Below are 21,416 nucleotides of genomic sequence, written 5' to 3'. Positions count from 1 at the left end.
GTTTGAAGACTGAAGAAGGGGAAGAAACATTCAGTAATCTCTTAAATACACCCACTTCTGTCTCTCCTCCCCTCTCGCTCTCCTCTTCATTGAGTTCCTCTCAGCTCGGCTCAGACCAGCCGGCAGACCCTCACATGTAAAGCTGTCTGGATCTTGGACTCATTGCTCAGCTATGCAGTAGAGAGGAGGATTAGCTCAGGCTGAGCACCACAGCGAGGATTGGGCATTTGGCCATTTATCCATCACCTGGCGGACAAACGATACCACACTCTCTGTCTGTTGCCCCTACAATCTCTTCTTCTCTCCCTTGTTCCTCCTCCCTTTCTCCCTCTTCCCCCTCTCTCTGTCAGCCATGACCCTTCTATCAGAGGACCAGTCTGTGAGGCCCCAGGCCTGCCGGGTCCCGGAGCCTGGCAAACACACTTCTTTGCACCAGTACTCAACAGACTACTCCAAAGAGGACTACGTGGACAGTGTGGACAGTGCTGTGTTCGGCGCAGTGGAGCCCCCCAGGCGCTCCCGGGGGCGCCTCATCCTCCACGGCCTGGTCATGTTCGGAAGGGAATTCTGCTACGCCGTGGAGGCAGCGTTCGTCACACCCGTGCTCCTGAGCGTGGGTCTTCCTCGCAGCCTGTACAGCCTGGTGTGGCTGATCAGCCCCATCCTGGGCTTCCTGCTGCAGCCCATCATCGGCTCGGCCAGCGACTACTGCCGCTCGTCGTGGGGCAGGCGGAGGCCTTACATCCTGGTCCTGGGCATCCTCATGCTGCTGGGAATCACCTTGTTCCTGAACGGGGATGCTGTCATCTCAGGTGAGGGAAACAGAGAACGAGAGGGGGAGGTACAGTTGTGTTTTTACCTTTTGATTCAGAGGGATGAAGAGGAGTGAATGATCAGTTCTTTTAGAAGATTACTGTAGCAGTTTACTGTCGAAATCTGACATCACCTTGATCTCATTTTGATGTTTGGGAATGTGCAGAAGGATAAATATGACGACGCAAGGCAAACATTTACTGTCTTCATGTTCCTGTCAGGTTTTGAGCACTAACCGGCATTGCTGCCCCTTGAAGAACAACTTCTATCTGCCACTTTTAATCGGATTTATGCTCACGCTGATGCAACAAATCCTAACTTTTTATTTTGTGCTGTCAATCTTCCCTCTCATCTCTTGGACTTTCACACTCAGGCTCTGAAGTCTATCACAATCTTCTCGCTGGCAGATCTCGACTGGGGGGGTGGCGAAAGTGACAGATTTAACTTGTTAAATGTGTGGGCGTGAGGTCCTGAAACGCTCTTACGCTCACACTTTTAACTTGTGACTGAGGGTGAATGTGGGACTTGTTCGGGCCGTCTTGAGCCGATGCCCGCTGGCACAGACGGATGACGAGGCATGAGTGAGAGAATCGCAGGTTTGATGTAGGGAACCGCTGGTGAGATCTGAACCGTTTGGTGAGGATTTTTCGGGCTCCGGGCTGCATCACGAGAAGATCTCTACGCAAGAGAATCTCAAAGGGATTTGAGTTTGAAGCACTTTCACGAGCTGAGTCACTGCTGAGACGGCTGGTATTGTTAGTCGGCGAGCAGCTTTGTTGGATCAGTGTGCGGTTGTGACCGCATTCAGCGATCATTTTCTAGTGACAGTTCAGTGAGAACTTTTAATGATGGAGCTTGAAACACAATGAATACCTCCCTCATGTCTTTCTGTTGCAGGATAATTAGAGTAATCATCATGAAGGACACTGAATAGTGTAAAACCATATTTTAAGCGGCGTCTCTGCACATTTTAGCGCTCACTCAGTGTCCCCGTGAAGTTCGAGGGAGTGTTTGGTTCGTGAGGCTCAGAGGTTTGTTTCATCATGAAACCATACAATTATACAGCAGGACTAGTAACACAAGGCGTCACTAGAAGCGTTTTTTTTTTTTCCAGCTACAGGCTGTAAATAATACAAAAGTTCTTATTAAAAAGGCTCTGGGCTTTGCTGTAATCATCGTAAAATGCTCTAAAGTATTTCTTTCTTCTGACGTACGCTGGGTAAGCCGATTACCTTCCCGTGTTCTCAGGGCCGTAGTGGATGCCACGGGGGGGATCGTGTGACATAACGTTTGCATTGTTGAGAAAGCCCTCGGACCAACAGCTTCGCGAGTTTCCCCTCTGGTTGTAAACTGTGTCATTGTTTGAGGAGGCAGAGAAAAGTCTGCTCAGCCTCCGTGTAAAACTGAGCGTGGAGCAGCAGAGAGGTTTCATGATCCGTCAGAAGTTAAGATCACCCAAAATGAAAACCGAGTCATTGTGTTTTCAGCCGATGGACAGTCATGTGAATTCTTCTTGTTGGCAGAACATTTCTGGGGAGGGGAGGGGACTTGTTTTAAAACGTTAAAAAACAACCCCAAAAAAAAAAGTCAGCGTGGAGCGGAGAAGATGATGACTGAGATTTCAATGTTTGGGCAAACGTATCTCTTAATGTGCTCTATTCCAAAGTTTTTAATGACTTTTTCTGTTGTTCTTGCCTCTCCACGCCCTCACATGTCTTTGAAAGATCATTAAATTTATGTTCTAATTTTGTAGGAAATTGTTTTGCTCGCGCCATTTTGTTATCATCCTTCATTACTTTCTGAGACGGAGCAAGACCGCACTTTATAATCAAACAGCCATGTTTTAAGGTGTACTTGTTACCCGTCCGACATAATTGGTTTTCTTGGTAGAACGCCTCTTATCGGCTTTTCCGTTTTTTGCAAGCTGACGAATTACATTAGCAGATTAAACGCCTCACAAGTTTAGTTTAAAAAAAGTAATTAACGATGGGGGAGACGTCGCGATGAAGTCATGTGCTCGATGAGTGATGAGATGTGTTGTTGTGTTGCAGCGCTGATCACGGACAGGTCGCAGAAGAGTGTGTGGGCCATCGTGGTGGTGATGTTCGGCGTCGTGCTGTTCGACTTCGCCGCAGACTTCATCGACGGGCCCATCAAGGCCTACCTGTTCGACGTGTGCTCACATCAGGACAAGGAAAGAGGCCTGCACTACCACGCTCTCCTCACAGGTGTGTAATGCAGCCCACCCCCACAGACACACACACACACACACACACACACACTGTCGCTGCATTTGTGTTTGTGAAATGCTTATTTCTGCATGTTTTCCACGTGCATATTGAAGGATTTCGCTTTGAATTAACCAGCTGTAACCATTTGCTTGGAGAGTTTAAGGGTTAATAGCGGCCTTGCAGATATTTTGTTGCTGACAAACTGGAATAACACATTGTGATGGTGTATAACTTGTACTGGTGGGTGGAACGGCACATGCTGTGTTGTTGTCTGTGTGCTGTCTGCATGTTAAGCAGGACTGTGAGTGAAGTGTGTAAAGATGATTTCATGATACTGATTTGCTCCCTTGCCGAGACGACTGACACCCCTCGCACATCAGTATAGACACGGTTGAAGTGAAACTCTCGCCAACAAGCAGGCAAAAAGCAGGTCCACCATTACTCTCCTTCCTGTTTGGTCGCACTCGGGGATTGACAGTTTTTGTCTGCCATGGTGGCGGCGCGCCGAAGGTACAGCTGGTAGTGTGAGTTGTCCAAAAACCTTCTTTTTAGTAAACTCTGTGTACACAAACAATGTTCTCAATGCTCGTGTTCATGTGTAGAGACCCTGGTGATACTACGAGCAAAGTTTTGTTGTGTCGAGCCTTCTTAGTGTTTTGATGCTAACGCACAAGTGCCCCATGTACTCGCCGTAATTATGCTTTTACACGAAGATTTGACTCATATACATTCACAAATAAAGCCTTGGTTGCTTTTTGGCGAGAGTTTCACTTTAAGTTGGCTTAGCTTAGCTTGAATATCAAGAACGTCACCTCTAAAGCTCACTAATAAACTGATTATTTGTTTTAATCGAACAAACTTGGGACGTTTCAGTTCAGGCATTACCTGCCCGATGGGAAGTCAGCTGATGGTTTGCAGTCCACAAACTTTTCTGGAGCTTCACAGCAAAACAGAGCTGAAGCATTCTTCGAAATCCCTTGAAGTCGAGGGAGACTCCAAGTGTCTCCACTCAAAGTGAAACACAAAATGGCTCCATACAGCTCGTCCAATTCATCGGGAGCCCCGGGGTGCTACTTAGATACATGACCTTGACTGCACATCAAGGGTGTATAAGGTGATGTCATCTCTGGGCATACGTAGGCTTGTGTTTAATAGGATGAGCTGTATGGAGCTACAGTTGTTTAGGAGAATGCTGCAACGCCGCCTCACTGTGAAGTTCCAGAGATATTTTTTGTCGACCTCACCCAGCTCTTCCTCTGCATTATTGGGGGATAGATGATGACTGCATTTGAATTTTTGGGTGAACTCATCCTCCTTCAAATGTACCAGATATAAAACCTGTGTAGATCCACCAGCAGCATTTAGATTGGTTCTCTATAAACTAACTTTCACACTGCAATTCTGTCGGCCAGCGGGCACAAAATGTCTCGAGGAAATGATGGCTGGCAGCCTGGCACCAATTCTATCTGATTTCGAGTCTCCATTATTGAGTAACTGGGTGAAGAGTATTACTTTTTCTTCCTGTGTTTTTCGGCGGAAATCGGACAGAGATCTATTTGCCAACAATAATACCAGTTAGAGACATGGTAGATTGTTTCCCCTGCATTTATCTGTACCAATGCGTAAAAAAAGCTGTACAAATGTACGTATAGAGTCATTTCAAACAGCAAATTAAGAAACATAACTCACAAAGATGTGATAATATGTGCTTATTTCTGCTGAGGGTCTCCCATTACTGCTCTGATTATCACAGTTTTGGCAGTAAACGTTATTAGATCAAATATAACCTTTCTAAAATGAGACAAAAACTTCCGTTTGTGAAAAACATCCCTCGCTCTTGGTTTTATAAGCTCAGGTTAATGAAACGCAACCAAATGTTTCCTCATAATAAGTCTCTGAGGGAATTACAGACGAGGTTTGCCTCAGCGATTCATGTGCGGCCTCTTTCCGCGCCATGGGATTTGTGAGTGTCTGAACAAGAGCCGCTTGTTTCGGATAGAGCGTGACATCTTAAATGAGTCTTTGAGACTGAGTGTCCTCAAAACTTTGAATTGAATGGATGCATTTGCTCTAAGTTGTTTTACGGTCAGATGCAGAGCAACAGATGCGAGACATTTATGTTTGGCTGCAGCAGATTTGTCTCTACAGTTCGAGTTTGTGCTCTGAAAAGAAACATCATGGATCTCAAGGGCACCGTAATGGATGTCAACTGATGTCCTCCGGAGTTTCTAGATTTCCACTCAAACTGTGTGCCGAATGCAGCTGGAGTAACATCATGGTCACCTCATGTTCTTTGGCTGAGTGGCAGCTTATGGACATAGTAAGAAATGAGTGTGAGGGTTTTTTTTTTCCCATTTGAGCAAAATGTGTCACACTGTGATGTGGTAGGTCGCTGCAACCTTGTGCTCAAAGCGCAAAGTGGATGATTTTAAGATGCTTAAATTGGTTATACGAGCACTTTGTCGAGTAGAAGATGCTATTTCTTCTTTCTGAGCAGGAGTGGGAAAAAGTATTCAGTTGATTTACTTGAGCAACGAAACCACAGCGTAAAAATAGTGTTACAAATAAAAGTCATGCATTTGAATTTCTGCTTAAAGTACCAAAGTACTACCTGCAAAATGCACTTAAAGTGTTAACTGTGATACTTACTATGCCAAGTCATCCCTTTCAAAGTGGGATGTTATGATCCTTTGAAGTCGAAAGTTTTTATCACGTACAACAAGATAAAAAAAATATTGTTTTCAGGACTTTGGCGGACCAAAAATACCAAAAAGTTGTATAAAACTTGAGTGTTATGTAAAGATATTGAGTTAATACATTACTTTTAAAAGTGAAAGTCACTCATTTAAATAGAACTTATGTAAAAGTATAGATATTTGATGTAATTAAGTATTAAAAAGTAAAAGTATAGTAAACATGTATTTATATGTATACTGTATACTAGGGGTGGTGATTATCAGATCAAAAAAGATTCAACATATTTCAAATTATTTTAATAAAAATTAGGGTTTTTTTATATGATGGGAACAATAATCAAAGTAACCACTAATTAAATATACCGAACATGTGCAGAGAGTTAAAAAGTAGAGCAGTATCATATGTTTTTAGGTCACTATATGAGTTAAATAAATTCATTTTTTCAAGTATATTTATGAAGTCTACTTTGTGTAGTAGTAACACTTAGTAACACCAATATCCATGAACTAGGAGTATACTTGCAAGTGTACTACTTTAATTCTTCTTGGGACTAAATTGGCCCCATTTAAAGTTTTAAAAAGTAAACTGAAGTACACAACTGGTGTATATCTAAGTCTCAATTTGTACTGCAACCGCACTGTGAACTATATTATAAGTAGACTGAAGATGCTGTTTTAACTGTATTTTGCAGCCCAATTTTTAGTTTGTGAAAGTGTACTTCTCTTTAGATGTAAGCGTAGTCAAATTACAGTTTACATATATATATATATATATATATATATATATATATATATATATATATATATATATATATATATATATATATATATATACTGGAAATACACCTGTTGCTACGCTTCAAGCAGACATGTAGACTCGTACTTCCAGCCTCAGTGGACCGTACAGAAGTCACATGATGTGCTCAGGATGACGAACACAAAAATACAAGAAAGCAACAGTGACATTGTCAATGTCATTAGGGTAAAGAACTTTCTGTATGGGGCAAGAGTACTTCAATGTACTTTTCACAAGTACATCTCGATCCAAACAATATGTACTTACATCAGAAAAACACACTTAGACTTTTCTGTATATTTGTCAGTATAAACCGGGTATATATCTCTTATTTATTCACTTCAAACTCCTTCTGTAAGCTGCCATACCCTTACAGATATGCTTAATAATGAAATGTCTCAAATAAAACCCACGGAATCAAACAATCACATTGTTTTTCAATACTCTACTTAAGGGCAGGATGATGTTTTCGGTGCGAGCGTCAGTGTGTATCGCTCAGCTGTCAGCAGGCACCGGGTGGTATGAGCATGCTAGTCAGGCAGTAATCCAGCCCTGAGCTAGTCATGTGCTGCAGTCATGGGTCTGAGCTGAGAGACACCGACACGAGGCACATGACTCTTTAGACGCGCCTGCTGCCACCGCTGGTATGTGAGGTCTGAGGAGGAGGAGGAGGAGGAGGAGGAGGAGGAGGAGGGAGCACGAACTGTTTTGTGTTTTCTCTGTGATTGTACCTTTTGTGTCATCCCCTCTGTACTCATCTATCGGGGGGGTTGATTGTCAGCTGTTGAATGCTGTTATCAAACAGTTTGCGGGCCCTCACAGCTCAATTTTCTTCTTCAGCATAGACAAGAGGTCTGTCATCAGTTACAGATTGCATTTTCAAGTCAGTTTTAGCCACGGTACCTGCTACTGTTGTTGTTCTGTTGATTGGCTGATCGATCGCTCCACCTCTTTGGTGCTGACTTAAATATCGGAGCAACTATTTGATGGATTGGCTTGAAGATTTGCGCAGACATTCATGGTGGCCAGGGGATGAATCTCAAGGACTTTTCCTTTATTGCCAGGCTGAGGGTTGACATCTGTGGCTTGGAGTGAAATGTCTCAGGATCTATTCCCTTAATTTTTTACAGATGTATTCATGATCTTTTCCATGATCAATTCAAATCAAAATTCATCCAAATGTTTTGGTATATGACCAAGTACTAAAATACCTGAAGCTGTTACTGTGCAGATGTTTGCATGTAAATAATTCATTTTGTTCAGTTCAGCTCAGAGATTCTTAATCTTTTCTTGCAAGACCTGCCCTACTCCCCCCTTGTGTCCAGTTTTTGTATGATGAAAACCTCAAAACAGCTTTTTTGGTCATAAATACACCCATTACATGCTGACACAGGAGAATGCAAGAAGAGAGGAGGGGATCAGTGGGTCACAATGACTTGACTATAAATGAGACAATAATTATGTACCTAGTGTGCTTTCTCCAAGTGGACATTCATTGGTTATCTTGTGTTTATGAGTTGTGTCAGTCTTTTTTCTTGGAGTTGGGTTGTAAATCAAGCAGCCAGCGGCAGAGCTGATACAGCGGATGGTGAGCTGTAGTTTCCCTGGTTAACACTTCAACCTCCTCGGCTGACGTAGTTCCACTGCCTCTGGATGTGTGAGACAGTGTGGACAAGCAGCCCAGACCAGAGACACCGTGAGCCTGGAGGAGCAGGAGGAGGCCGGAGAGGTTGGTGTGTTTGCTGGGGATGCTGAAGCTCATCAACCGAGCTACATTGTGAGTTAACCGTTTGAGTCAAGCACAGAGAATGCAGCCAATGAAGGCAACCAATTAGAGACAGTGTGAGGCAAATAGGCTCCACATCAACTCTTGAGGTGCACTTCAATAGACCTACATACATCAATAAGTGAACCAATTACAGCTCATACTGCTGCAATGATTGGCTTCAGTTCAGTAATAAACAACAAGAAGCACTTTTTATGATGTTAATAGACCATCCGCTGCGATTCAGTCGCTCTCGTGGTCCCCCATAAGTCTTTTAATGAGTAAGTGACACTCACAACAGAGCTGTCAACAGCTCAAAGCTGCTAACTTCCAGTGAAGACCCACTGAAAGCAAACAAATTGTGCCACACTTTCATTTGATTGAAACCTTATCTACAGCAGCTTGTATCTTGCTGATACTGAATCTCTTCCTGTCTTGTTTCCAGCATCTCTGTGTCAAGTTTTCGAGACCGCCGACAGTGAGCCTCAGTGATGTACCTGCTTTGCTCTGTCGCACTGTGCTGCAATAAAAAAAGTTCAGTTACTTTGGGGTCAGAAAAGTACACAACTCAGCGGAAAAGAGAAGAGTGTTTGATGCAGAACGCAAACAACAGTGTTCCAGACGCGCACGCCCAAGTGAAGTGTGAAACCTGAAGTGGTTATTACTTTACCTGCCAGTTGCTGTAATGTAGAAAAATAGCCATCATCTCAGCAGAACAGTTTCTTTGTGCGTTTGTTATCGTGAACAGTTCCTTGGAAGGGGGTGAATGGCATGACACCAGTTTACTTGAGAGGGAAGGAAAATTACTCACAACATTAAAAAAGCTTTTTGACTGTGTTAAAATACTTTTAACATATTGTTAAGTTGTCACTGAATGTTACACGATAACTTTGACAACAGGAAATGAGTTTGAAGCTGATTTAGGGAGTTTTGGCTGTTGTTAGACTGAGCTCACCACTAACTGCTCCTAACTGTAGCTACAGATGCTCACGTTAACTAGTTAGCCATGGAGCTTCTGTTGCAAAACAGGTAATGTAATCTTGGTTAATGTCAACTTGTCATGACAAAGAAATCTCAAACAATGTCAACTTTTTAAATTAAAAGTTACATAAATGACCAAAGACCCATTTCTCTTGTGATATGATGCCCCTATATTTTTGGAGCAACCTTTGGATACTGGTCATATTCTTCAAATTCAGGTAACATTCAACAATGCTGAAAGGGTGGTTACAGTATTCTAATCCTTGCCTCTGTGGCTTCCAGGTCTGGGCGGAGCGTTTGGCTACCTGGTGGGTGCGATGGACTGGGGTCACTCGGTGATCGGGCAGCTCCTGGGCACCGAGTACCAAGTCATCTACTTCTTCTCAGCGTTGACCTGGGGCATCTTCCTCACCATGCACCTGTTCAGCATTCCAGAGCAACCTCTGGACAAGGTGTCCCCTGCCCCTGACCTGTCACCTCCCAGTGCCCTCCGCCTACTGGGCTCCCACAGCAACGGCTACGGGGCGCTAACCAAAGAGCCCGTCTCTCCTGTAGTCCCGTGTGTCACAGACCTCAGGCCTCGGTCTTTCTCTGCACTGGGGGAGGCCAACTCTGTGACCTCCAGCGCCAAGCAGCCAAACAAGGAGGTGTGTATCGTCATAGAGGGACTCCGAGGGTGTATTTGTTTTGATGCAGAAAGTATACACTCATGGCAAGTTGAGAGGGAATATAGACTTAATTTGTTTATCTTAAAATTAGAATCTAATGCTGCAGTAAAAATGAGGAAATTGGCTTGAAATGTAGTCTTATTGTCTGTTCGGTTAAAAGCAGTGTCTAAGTGTCTAAGTGGAGGTGAAATGTCCACAAATAAACAGAAAAAAAGCCTTTATTGAAATATATATATATATATATATATATATATATATATATATATATATATATATATATATATATATATATATATATATACACACACACATACATATTTGCTGACTGATGCTGATTACAATCCAGCCTTAGGGCCGGTCATGAGGTCACATTTCACACAATCGATGCAGTAGATACCTACAGCGACCTATGACCTTCCTGTGGGAAGAGTAGGGAAAATCACAGAGTGAAAGGCCTTTACACACTGCAGACCATGTTTGTGAAAAATACTGTTCACACCGGCAGCGATGCAGGCCCCAATAGGTGAATTTGCAACACAGGTATATTATTACTTCAACTTTATACTCACCGCATTCAGCTTCCTGTCCCGGAGCTCGAGTTTGGTCTGTTATGATATATTAATTTGTTAAAACACCAAACAGCTTCAGTTACCAACACATATAGCAGCAATTGAGGATACTCATCCTGTATCACTTTTGTGACACCGTCTTTATAATTTTGTGTCCCTTGAGTGATGACAAACATTAACACTCAACAGGTCAGGAATTGTCGTGAGCTGTGATTGGTTAAGGCCTTTGTTTATAGCATGAACAGTTCAGAAAAATCAGCCTCCCTCTGCGCAATTTTGATGTTTCTTCGCATACAAGAAACATGCCCCCAGTGTGTGAAGGCCTTTATATATGTATGTACAGCAACACTAGCAGATATATATACTGTATCATTTTGGGTTAATTTCCCAAGTAAACACAAGTCCTAGTTTTTGCCTTCACTCTGACTTTGAGCCAAATTCTAACAACATGCAAACACATGGCTGATTAATGAGCAGGTTTACAGTGACCTCCGTCTTGGTTCCCTATGCTGGCATGCTACCATTTGCTAATTAGTACTAAACACAAAGTAGTGGCGTGGCTGCTCCATCACGGTGACACTACACTGTGCAGAGGAACTCTCTGATTTATGGCAGTGTGGATGTATCCCGTGCAACAGAACAAGTCCATGTTTTCCATTTCCTGCATATCGAGGTGGTTAACGAGCATTGATGAATTCCTTTTTTTGATGCTCTAAACTCCGACATCAATCAGTCACATCCAACAGCTTCAGCATGAATTGACTTCTGACAGTGTTTGATATCACTTGATGAAAGAGAAAAAAAAAAAGATTTTGCATCATCTCACTTTAATGCAAGGACATTGATTCATCACCCCAAACATTTCATGCGCTCGCTTTGATAGTACTCATCTTGCTTTTCGTTCTGCCCCTCCATCTTTCATCGACTCACGTCTCTAAACCTTGACACCTTAGTGTGATTCGTCTGTGATCTTTGCGTTGAATCCCGTCATTCGATGTGATTACAGTGTGCAATTTTGTTTTGTTTTTTTATTGTTGAAGCTTTTAAGTTGTTGTCTGTCTTGGGCTTAAGTGCTGAGAGCTATGAGTGCTGTTTTATTTATTTTATTTTTTTCTCGTTTGTAACTGTTGTGGCTGTCAGTGCTGATTGATGTCTGATGTGTATCTGCAGGCCCAGAAGAGGATGACATTCAGGTCACTGATGAAAACCGTCAGCAATATGCCGAGCCACTACCGCTACCTGTGTGTCAGTCACCTGCTGGGATGGACAGCTTTCCTCTGCAACATGCTCTTCTTCACTGATTTTATGGGACAGGTATGATAAGTTGTGTGTGTGCTTGAGTCCCTGCATTTCAGAAACAAAGCCGTCACTGTAATAGCATTAAAAATGAGTGATTAAGAACGTAGAAAGGCCATGATTTCACCTCCTCATTTCACATTACCGCTTTCAGAGCTTCTAATCTCTGCTCATTGTCCACTCACTGTGACATAATCACACTGAATTGCAGTGATTAGTGCCACTGAACTCACCAGTTCCGACCGCTTTCACACTGATTTCCATTTTCATAATCAGCGACTTGTTTGAGCCGTTTTTCAAGCCGCGGTGCTAAATATATGTGAGGATTTGTGGCTTTCTCTCTATTCAGTATTGCTGTAAATTAAATATTTTCTGTCACACACACCAAGGCATTTCAAAATGTCAGCTTCAGCTCTGGCACACCGTGATAGGCTTTTTTTTTCTTGCATTGTATTTTCTCATCAAGGAGTCAGGAGTCGACAGGGAGAGTGAGCTGTAGATGGAAAATGTGTAACAAAAGCTCCTCAAACCATTCTTATAAACAAAACAACTGATCAATTAAATGATAGAATTGATATTAAAAAAGAAAAAGAAAAAGAGGCAGACAGCTGTTTTCCTACAAGCCAGCCAGTGGAAACAGCGAGTTAACTGTAGATGGACTGATAAGCAGCACAGTTAGATTTGATTAGCATACAGACTGAAAACAGGCAACACACCCTCATACCTTAACGACTGGATGTAATGCCAGTGACTTGTTTCCAAGACAACACGACGACTGAAGCATACCAGCCACAGGCGTACTGGTTAGCCTTAGGAAAACATTGTGTTTTGGGGTTAAAATAACCTTATTTATGTAAATTAAGTAACAAACATACCAAAAATATGTGCATAACTTCAGTAACGTAATGTACCAGACAAGACTTCAAAACTTATCTAAGTTAAAAAAAACAAAACTCATGGCAACGGTCTCCTGGATGAAAGTCCCTTCACCCGACTTCCTCCTTTGCTGCCGTAACAATAACTGTAACCACTAGAGGTCGCCACTCAGCAACAAGCAACAAGATGGGTTGAATCGGCTGTTATTGCAGTCGCCATGTTCCCTTGTTCTCAACGGGCTGAAGCGCAGGCAAACAGGCAGCCGGGCTCTGTCAAAAACAAACAAGATACACACCAAGATATGGTCTTTATGCTAAGCTAGGTTAAGCTAACTGTTCTCTGGCTACAGTTTCATATATATTGTATAGATATCGCTTGTTTCTGCACTGCGGTAACTTCAGTTAGAGGGTGGGTTATCAGCCTAATTACACAAAAATGCACATTTCTACATAATGTCACTTAAATATGTTATGGGCTGTTGATTAAACAGCAGCAAATGTTGTGAGGATTTCAGGTCTCGTAAGCGTAATATCTGACAACTTGCGACATGTTGGCATATTTCTCGCAATTTTCTGACATTTTCTAAACCAGAGGTGTTTTTTAAGCCAGGTCCTGTTGCCTGCTGTCCCGCATGTTTTTCTGGATGTTTATCTGCTCCCACACACCTGCTTCAAATTCAGCTCGTCCTCAGCTCTGCAGAGGCCTGATAATGAGACTTTCACTTGGATCAGGTGTGGTGGAGCAGGGAAAACTTGCAGGACAGGGGGCAACGCGACCTGGTTTGAAAAACACCGGTCTGTACCAACAATTTGTCAAAGAAGGAAGGAACCCTCTCGAGATGGGATCCTGTCATTCCAGCTGCAACGCTTGCAGGCATGTTGTTGTTCTGACCCGTGACTACTCAGTTATCATCACTAAATAGTTGCATAAGCACTCAGGAGTCTTGGGACAGACAGACACCTGGCAAAATTGCCTCAGTGGCAGTTTCCTAAGCAATAGATGTCAGGGCTGCACTATATTTTGGGTTTTTCTGTGACATTACAAAATTGAAAACACAGGAATTTGATTAGTAAATCGCTCTGTTTGTAATTAATTAGTCACTCAATGGTGATTAGCCTGATTCTGTGGAAGAATGCAGTTCACATGGACAGTATTTCTTGATTTCAGTTGAAGATTTTTAACTGTTTACATGGGAGGGGATTAATCTGGTCCGGTGTTTGTGTGCAACGACAAATTTAAAACTGCAGTTTGGAGTTTTGAGAAAAAAAGTGGACTTTTAAAATTTGAACTAGCACAGCTCCCAGGCAGGTCCCTCCTTCTTCCTCTCCCTCCCCACAGAGGAGCCTGTCGTGCACGAACAGGTTTTTAACCTCGGTAACAGAGGAGGCCAGATAACCAAGACAGCGCATTCAAAATAACAACATGAGCCCTGATTGTTCTCTTTCTGACCAATAGAGTGAGGTGCTGAGTAACTGTAGATATCCAGAGTAACAAACAATATTCCTTAGATTGCAGCAGATGGAGTTGCCAGGTAATCATTCAGGTAATCATCATCACCGTGCTGCCTTTATGAAGCATGAGTGATGTTATCTCTCTAAACCAATTCAACCACTTCAGAGCTTACTGAACACAAACCAATGTGACAACTGCCTGGTCACGTGGAAGACACTCTTGGTAACCAGTAGCCATAAAGACAGAGCTAAACACTGGAGTTAGTATACAAGCTAATAAGCTATATTTAGCTTGATTGCGACATCATACAGCAATATGCACTAATGCGAGTATTACTGTCACTGCTGCCAGCCTAGCCTTGTGGTTAAAACATAGAATTAGACATAATATCAAGCAGGGGTCCTTATTTGTCCAGCAGAAATAACTCTAACTCTGCGTCGCTCTTGGGTCCTTACAGATCCCACAACTCCCTCCACCTCTGAAATGACACTCCAATATTTTCCCTAGTTTTCCCCCTGCCTCGGTCCAGTTCTTTCTTTTAACACTGCTTTTCTTCATCAGTCTTCTTATTTCTTCTCTTGACGTGGGCAGTGGTGGGGCATTCTTCGGCTCTGTTGTTGTCTGTTCTCTGCCATTGTTTACAGTTTGGGCTTGAAAGTATCTGACCAGGTAAGAAGGTAAGAGCAGGCACTACACCTGTGTGAGGGAGGGGGGGCTGCCAGGTACAACAGCGTATGCACAAGAGTGATTGACACTTCTCAGACACCCCCGCTTGGCTCTGATTGGTTGTGCTGATCCGGGAGCGGTGGATTCTTGCAAATCAAATTACAGCCACTGGGCGGACCCACAGACAGTGGGTTTTTACACAACTGACCTGTATCTTATTCTGCCGTCCGTTCATAGTAACAGTTTTAGTACATTTAACAAAAAATAGTTACAGACTACAGCTTTAATTGGAACAGCAGTGTGACACGCGCAAAAGTGATGTTATGTCGTGCATTCCTCTTCTCATTCCTTTCACTTTATCTCTTTCGACGCTAGTGTTGACCACCTCTCTGTCCTGAAGATGGAGATCTATCTTCATCTTTATTAAGTTCTCTGAGGGTTTGTTTATCGAAAACAAACTCCCTGCCACACATTTAAATCAAGACATGCACTGGACAACTGAAAATAGAAACTTCATTCAATTTGAGCTTTTACACCGATTGGAATCTGATTATGAGGCTAAAATCAAAAGATTAGATATTGATTGTATCAGGTGAAGCCTGAATATGACACACAGTCAAATGGGGCAAGGTGGCAAAGTGAGAAGAACACAATAACAACAACAACAACAACATGCTGCAATGTGTTTTCTCACTTGAGCTCCATTAATCCCTGTTTGCATGGGGGCGGACGTAGGGCGAATGTGCAGGAGAGCGGTCTGCTGTTTTGTGTGTTGTGATGAAACAGCGAGCGTGCTGATCAAAGACGGCACTTCACCCCATGATGCAACGCTGACAGCCAGGGTTCATTCAACGCACCAACGCGTAATCTTAAATTGCAGGTCTCATTATCAGGGGTGAGTGATATATAGGCGGTGGCTCCCCGCTGAGCTGGAATCTGCCACTTGTTATAAAGAAAGGCGATAAAAATATGAATTCAAGAGGGATGCCAACGTTTTACAGATATCAGTGAGACTTTCATGATTGGTGGTTATGGGGGCACGAATTTCAACACCCTCAATTTGTTTCACCTTTCTCTTCTCTTTTTTTTTCTTCAGATTGTCTACAAGGGAAATCCATATGCAGACCATAACTCCACAGCCTACATCACGTATGAGAGAGGGGTGGAAGTGGGCTGCTGGGGACTGTGTATCAATGCCGTGTCTTCTGCTCTCTACTCCTGTGAGTAACAGCGTGAGTGACGGGAACAAAGGGAGAACATGCACGTGTTGGTCCGTCCCTACGTACGTCATTGCACCAACAGCATTCGCACCGCTGTGAGCGACTTTCATGGATGGCGGCGAGCAATTACTGCTTCTCACTCTGTTTTTGCAGGGATGACAGGCTTTAGTGTGCTGCAGCCACTCATTAGATGGCTCTGCGCAAGAAAAAACAAAACAAAAAACACACACTTTTTTTTCCTCCCTCCCCTCAGAGGCATGGGCTGCTTAATCATGTTCGCTTACATCTGCTGTTGCTGTAGATAGATCTGAAAGGGAGAGAAGAAGAAAAACGTGCCACATGCAAAGTAAAGTACAGCCCGGGAGTGTAATCTGTCAATATCTACCAACTATCTAATTAACAGTAACACTGAATTAATAATACTCCCTTTGCTTTTACCTGTCTGCTGCTTACCCTGCATTTTATTTTTTGCCTCACCTGTTGCACCTTATTTTAGGCCTCATTTAGACCAAATCAGGCGTTGCAGCAGTTAGTTCATGATTGTGCAGCATTGTGGGAGTATTCTGGCAGTTTCCGGCTCCTCATCTCTCCCACGGAGGCTTATTGTCCATCTGTAACGAGTCTGAGAGGGAGAGCGAGTATTTCTCCTCCCCTGCTGGTGCAGCCTCCTGCCAGCACAACGTTATTTGAGGCACAAAGTACCATTATAGAGGCAAAGTAGCAACAGCAACAATCCTGTTGACCTGAAGTGGCAAAAAGTATATACTTTCTTTACTGAAGTAAAAATACGATGCTTAAGTTAAAAGAAAAACACTGTAAAAAAGTAGAAGTATTGATGCAACTTTTTTATTCAAGTCAAAGCAATAAAGTGCAGGCTCGGACATGTATTCAAAGCTAACTGAAGCCCATGTCTTATTTATAATAATCCCAAGACTATTAAACTTAAAGGTTGAATCAGTGCGATTTGTCCGAGCTGTTCGTAAACGCACCAGAACGATAGTTGATTGTGCTACAAACTGTTATAATGTTTAGGACAGAGGTGACCTTAGATAGAAAAGATGACACGTGTTGCCAGGGGAATTTCAAAATAAAGGCCCAACGATGATGATATGGATTATTGGCACTAGATCATTAATCATTTAAGCTATGTATCATTTCAGACTAATAGGTCGTTACACATCTAGTATTGTCTGATACTGTCGTCTGCTCGCTTCCTGCCCCGGTGCTCGTGTGCTCGACTGCATTTCATCGATTTCATGCCTGTTATTGGTAAAATATGCAAGTGGCCGCTAGATTTTGCTTCACCAGCCAAAAAACTATGATAATGTACTGAGTGGCAGATAAATTCTAATCATTGCCGAGACATTTGGCCAGTGAAGAAAAAAATCACCTTGCACTCTGCTTGTTTGTGATCGTATGAGAAAAGCTGGTGTGTTAGAAATGTTTGAAAGTTTGCCGCTGCCTTTGCTTTTGTAGCAAGTCCCTGCCTTTCATATTGTAATTTGTTTCTATCTTTCTTAATGATCTGCCTGGTTAAATAAAGATGAAATAGAATTTGTACCCTGGATGCTGTGCAGATGTTTTGTACATCACTGCTCCGCGACAGAATACAGTCTGTCCAATCAAATCAAATCAAGCAGCTCCAGTATCTGAAATGCTGAATTTCGAAATTGATCGTCTGACGTGTGTGTTCTCAGATGTGCAGCGGTGCCTCCTCCCGTACATCGGCCTGAAGGGATTATACTTCATGGGCTACTTTATGTTCGGCATGGGCACCAGCCTGATCGGCCTCTTCCCCAACATCATCGCCACGCTCATCCTCTGCAGCGTGTTCGGCGTCATGTCCAGCACGCTCTACACCATCCCGTTCAACCTGATAGCCGAGTATCAGCGCGAGGAAGAGGTACCCGGGAGAAATGTTTTTCAGGGTCCAGATGTCAGCAGAGACACTTGTGTTATAAAATGTGAAAAGGAGAGTGTTTGCCCTTTTATTTTTTTTTCAAGGTCTACAGTGAAATACTTAAGTGTGCAGCAGCCTCAGTCTCTTTAGAGTTTTCCCCCCCAACAATGAGTGTCGATCAACTTACTATCAACAGGTGCACTGAGTGGCCACCCGCCGGCCTCAGACCTGCCACGCTGAAAACCTCCCAGAACAGAAATAACTTTAACGTTGAATGTGAATAATGGAAAACTGACCTTGTGCTTCAAGTGACTTTCGTACAATAAAGAAAACATAGTGTTCAATCTACCCTCAGAAAAAAAAAAAAAAAAAATTGCTCCACATCCTGCTGTGTTGAGGCTTAACTTGCACACAGCTCAGAACCAACTCAAATTGCCCAACAGAAGGACAGACGAGTGGAGCACAACCCTTAATAGGGCAAAACACTCACATGGTTTGTTTCACAGGCGCTCTGTTATAAGTTTGAAGTGTGAAACAGAAGCTGAGATAACTCGTAAAAACTCCCCTCACAGCCATAAATGACATTTCTCAACCGTCTGCATGGGCTGAGTCAGACTTGTTGTGAAGGCTCAAATGACCTTTGTGTGTGAAATTGGTTTAAAAATGGACTTTAATTAAATCTGCTTTAGAGTTAGTACCAGTGTTACCTAAAAAAAAACAAAAAAAAAACACACACACAATAAAACAGGGAGGCAATTAAAATGTATCAAATCAGTCTGTCCATCTGTTATACAGTTCAGTTTTCATGTGACAGCCTGTAAGCAAGTCCGTCATATGGTGGACCTGTTGGATGATTGCAGTCATTGGTGCCATAAAGCTGGAGGCTGTATTTTGAACGCAGCATTTTTCAAAGAAGGGATTACCGGATGACGTGTGGATCCCACCTGCTGAAATATGTAGAAGAACAGGAAACAATCTGGTCGTCTCTGTGACAGCGCTGCCAACACTGATACCACTTGGTGCATCTTTTTTCTTAACTGCTCTAAACCGCTGCTGCACAGTAAACATGAAGATTAATGCAGCTGCTGCTCCAATCCTGCTGTCTGTAACCAGCCAAACTCAGCAGGTGTCCCAGCCTGACTAAGATGGAGCACCGATTTACAGCTAGACTTTTCGCCGTGATGCACAGTGTAGATGACCATGAAAAGGCATTACGCTACGCATACGTGAAATAAAAGAATATATATATGGCGCCGTTAGACACTCACACAAACACACTTTATTCTGTCGTCATCAGCACACCAGCCTGTTGCGACTGTTGGTGCGTTCCATATACTTTGGAAGTCGGAAGTTGAAGCCGGGAATGCCGTCATACCCGGGTTTACCATCTCACACCTGCGACAAGTTTTGTGACGTGTACATTTATAGGCATTTGTTCGCAACACCAGTTGATAACATTATTAGTATTTTGTCCACAGACAGAAGTCTGACAGTTCTGAGTGTAAAACTGATTTAATGACACACAGATAAGACTGAAGGGCTGATAAACAGTATATTCTGTTTTCTGTACATCTCAGTCCAAAGGAGACGCACTGTATAGAGCAAACCACCATGACACCGCGGTCATAGTTTATTTGCATTGCGGAGAAATGTGACATCTGCAAACGCGTTTAACTGAGTGCTCATTATCAGCCGTAGCTATAAGTACATGTAGTGAAACAAGGTGGTGCGACCTCTCTGACATTTCTGCTGTGCTTTTTTTTCTGTCTACCGTGCTGCTTTACACACATTTCTAACAGCACATTTCCATCTAACTGCTAGTTTTGTGTCATTCTCTTAAGTCTAAACTTAGAAATAACATCTAGAAAAGGTCATAAATTGCATGTTAGCTACTGATGTTTTTTTTCCGACCCAGAGGTTATTATGAACACTGTGAGTCAGCCTGTTGATTGACCAGGTGAAGGACTCGAGGCAACCGGTGGAGACTCCGTTGCATTTAAAATGAGACCGGACCTCGTTCTTGCACAATGTAATGGCTACAGAATAATGACTCCATCTTAGTTTCAACTGGTTCCCCATAAACTTCACTATCACCGTGCAGTTTTGTCTCCTGGAGAAGTAAAGTCGACCGGTGATCCATTTCTGTCCGCTCTTATCACTCCATTAGAGACTGAATGTGGATCGCTTTGTTGTTACTCTGAGGAGAAAGGAAACAATGCCACCGGTGCCAAAAATAACACCACTTGGAAAATTGCTTTCCACTTTAAGAGTCGTGGATATTTACAAAATCCATGTTTTAAAATGGTGGAAGTGCACGGATCTGGGAGGAAATAAAAGCTTCAAAAGTCTTGAAACTGCAGGAACGATCATGGTTTGATTGTTTGATTGTCAGCCCAGATTATTCCCATCCAGAGCATCGCAGCTGGCTGTGATATTGCTGTAAAACTGCAAACAAGTTTTTCTTTTTCTTTTTTTCCATTTACATCATTACTCCTTCTGACTATAAATAATAAAATATAGTATTTCTCCTTTGGTGGTCGCTCAAAAATCAATTGTTGGTTTTAAAACTTTGAAGTTTTTATGTCCTTGCGTGCTCGATCAATACCTCACTCAGCTGAATTCCGTGAGCTGGTGCTGAACCATCAGATTTCTTCTGTCTTCTTTAAAAGAAGAATACAAACAGTGAAGTAAACAATATGCAGCTGTTGTCCAGCGCTGCATCGCTTCACACATGTATTGATTGTTTCCTGATGTTACGTTGCTCTCCTTTTTTCTCTCTCTCTCCCTCCTCTACCTCCTCCTCTGTGCTTCCAGGAGCAACTGAAGCTGCGAGGAAACACTGAAACCCCGCGGGGCACCGGCGTGGACTGCGCCGCGCTCACCTGCATGGTCCAGCTGGCTCAGATCATCGTGGGCGCGGGGCTCGGCGCTCTGGTCAACATGGCGGGAAGCGTGATCGTTGTGGTCCTCTCGGCGTCGACCATGTCTCTGTTTGGCTGCATCTTCATCGCCCTCTTCATCAGATATGTGGAATGATACTGCTTATATAAAAAAAAGTATTTTTAAGCTATTGTTTTATTAAATAAAGATTCTTTATTATATCCTTAAATCTCTTTGGTTCTCATGATTTTATTCACTGAGGGTGTGTGGTCATCTGACTGACAGGAATAGTTTGACATTTTGGAAGATACTCTTATTTGCTGAGAGTTTGATGAGAAAATCAATTCCACCCTCATGTGGTGGTGAAATAAGTTTTGGAACCTATTATTTCATAAATGCACCTCGGTAATCCCCTCGGTACATATATGAATATTTGAGGTGCTTTAAAATTTGAGTGACTCTTCTTCTTTGGACCTGTCTCACCCTTTTTCAGCAGCAAACTCCGGAGCAGGGGGCTGGGGTGAGCGCAGGGACGAGTGACGGGGCCCCGGAGGGCCCTGCTCAGCCTGGCTTCCAGTCTTCACATTATAAAAGTGTGTAAAACTGC

At 43.0% G+C, this 21,416-nt stretch overlaps 1 protein-coding gene across 1 annotated transcript; it reads left to right on the top strand.

Moving 5' to 3' along the window:
* Positions 1-352: 352 nt before the first annotated feature.
* slc45a2 (solute carrier family 45 member 2) lies at positions 353-21,038 on the top strand. Its single transcript, XM_037117273.1, has 7 exons — positions 353-812; positions 2,865-3,041; positions 9,565-9,929; positions 11,690-11,833; positions 15,906-16,029; positions 17,727-17,932; positions 20,744-21,038. The coding sequence occupies exons 1-7, from the start codon at positions 353-355 to the stop codon at positions 20,963-20,965; spliced, it is 1,698 nt and encodes a 565-aa protein (XP_036973168.1). The 3' UTR covers positions 20,966-21,038.
* The last annotated feature ends 378 nt before the right edge of the window (positions 21,039-21,416 follow it).

This window comes from Acanthopagrus latus, chromosome 12 (assembly GCF_904848185.1).
Source record: "Acanthopagrus latus isolate v.2019 chromosome 12, fAcaLat1.1, whole genome shotgun sequence".
In the NCBI taxonomy this organism is placed as follows: domain Eukaryota; kingdom Metazoa; phylum Chordata; class Actinopteri; order Spariformes; family Sparidae; genus Acanthopagrus; species Acanthopagrus latus.
Note: the sequence above shows the minus strand (reverse complement) of the source record. Positions and strands in the feature narration are given on the sequence as shown.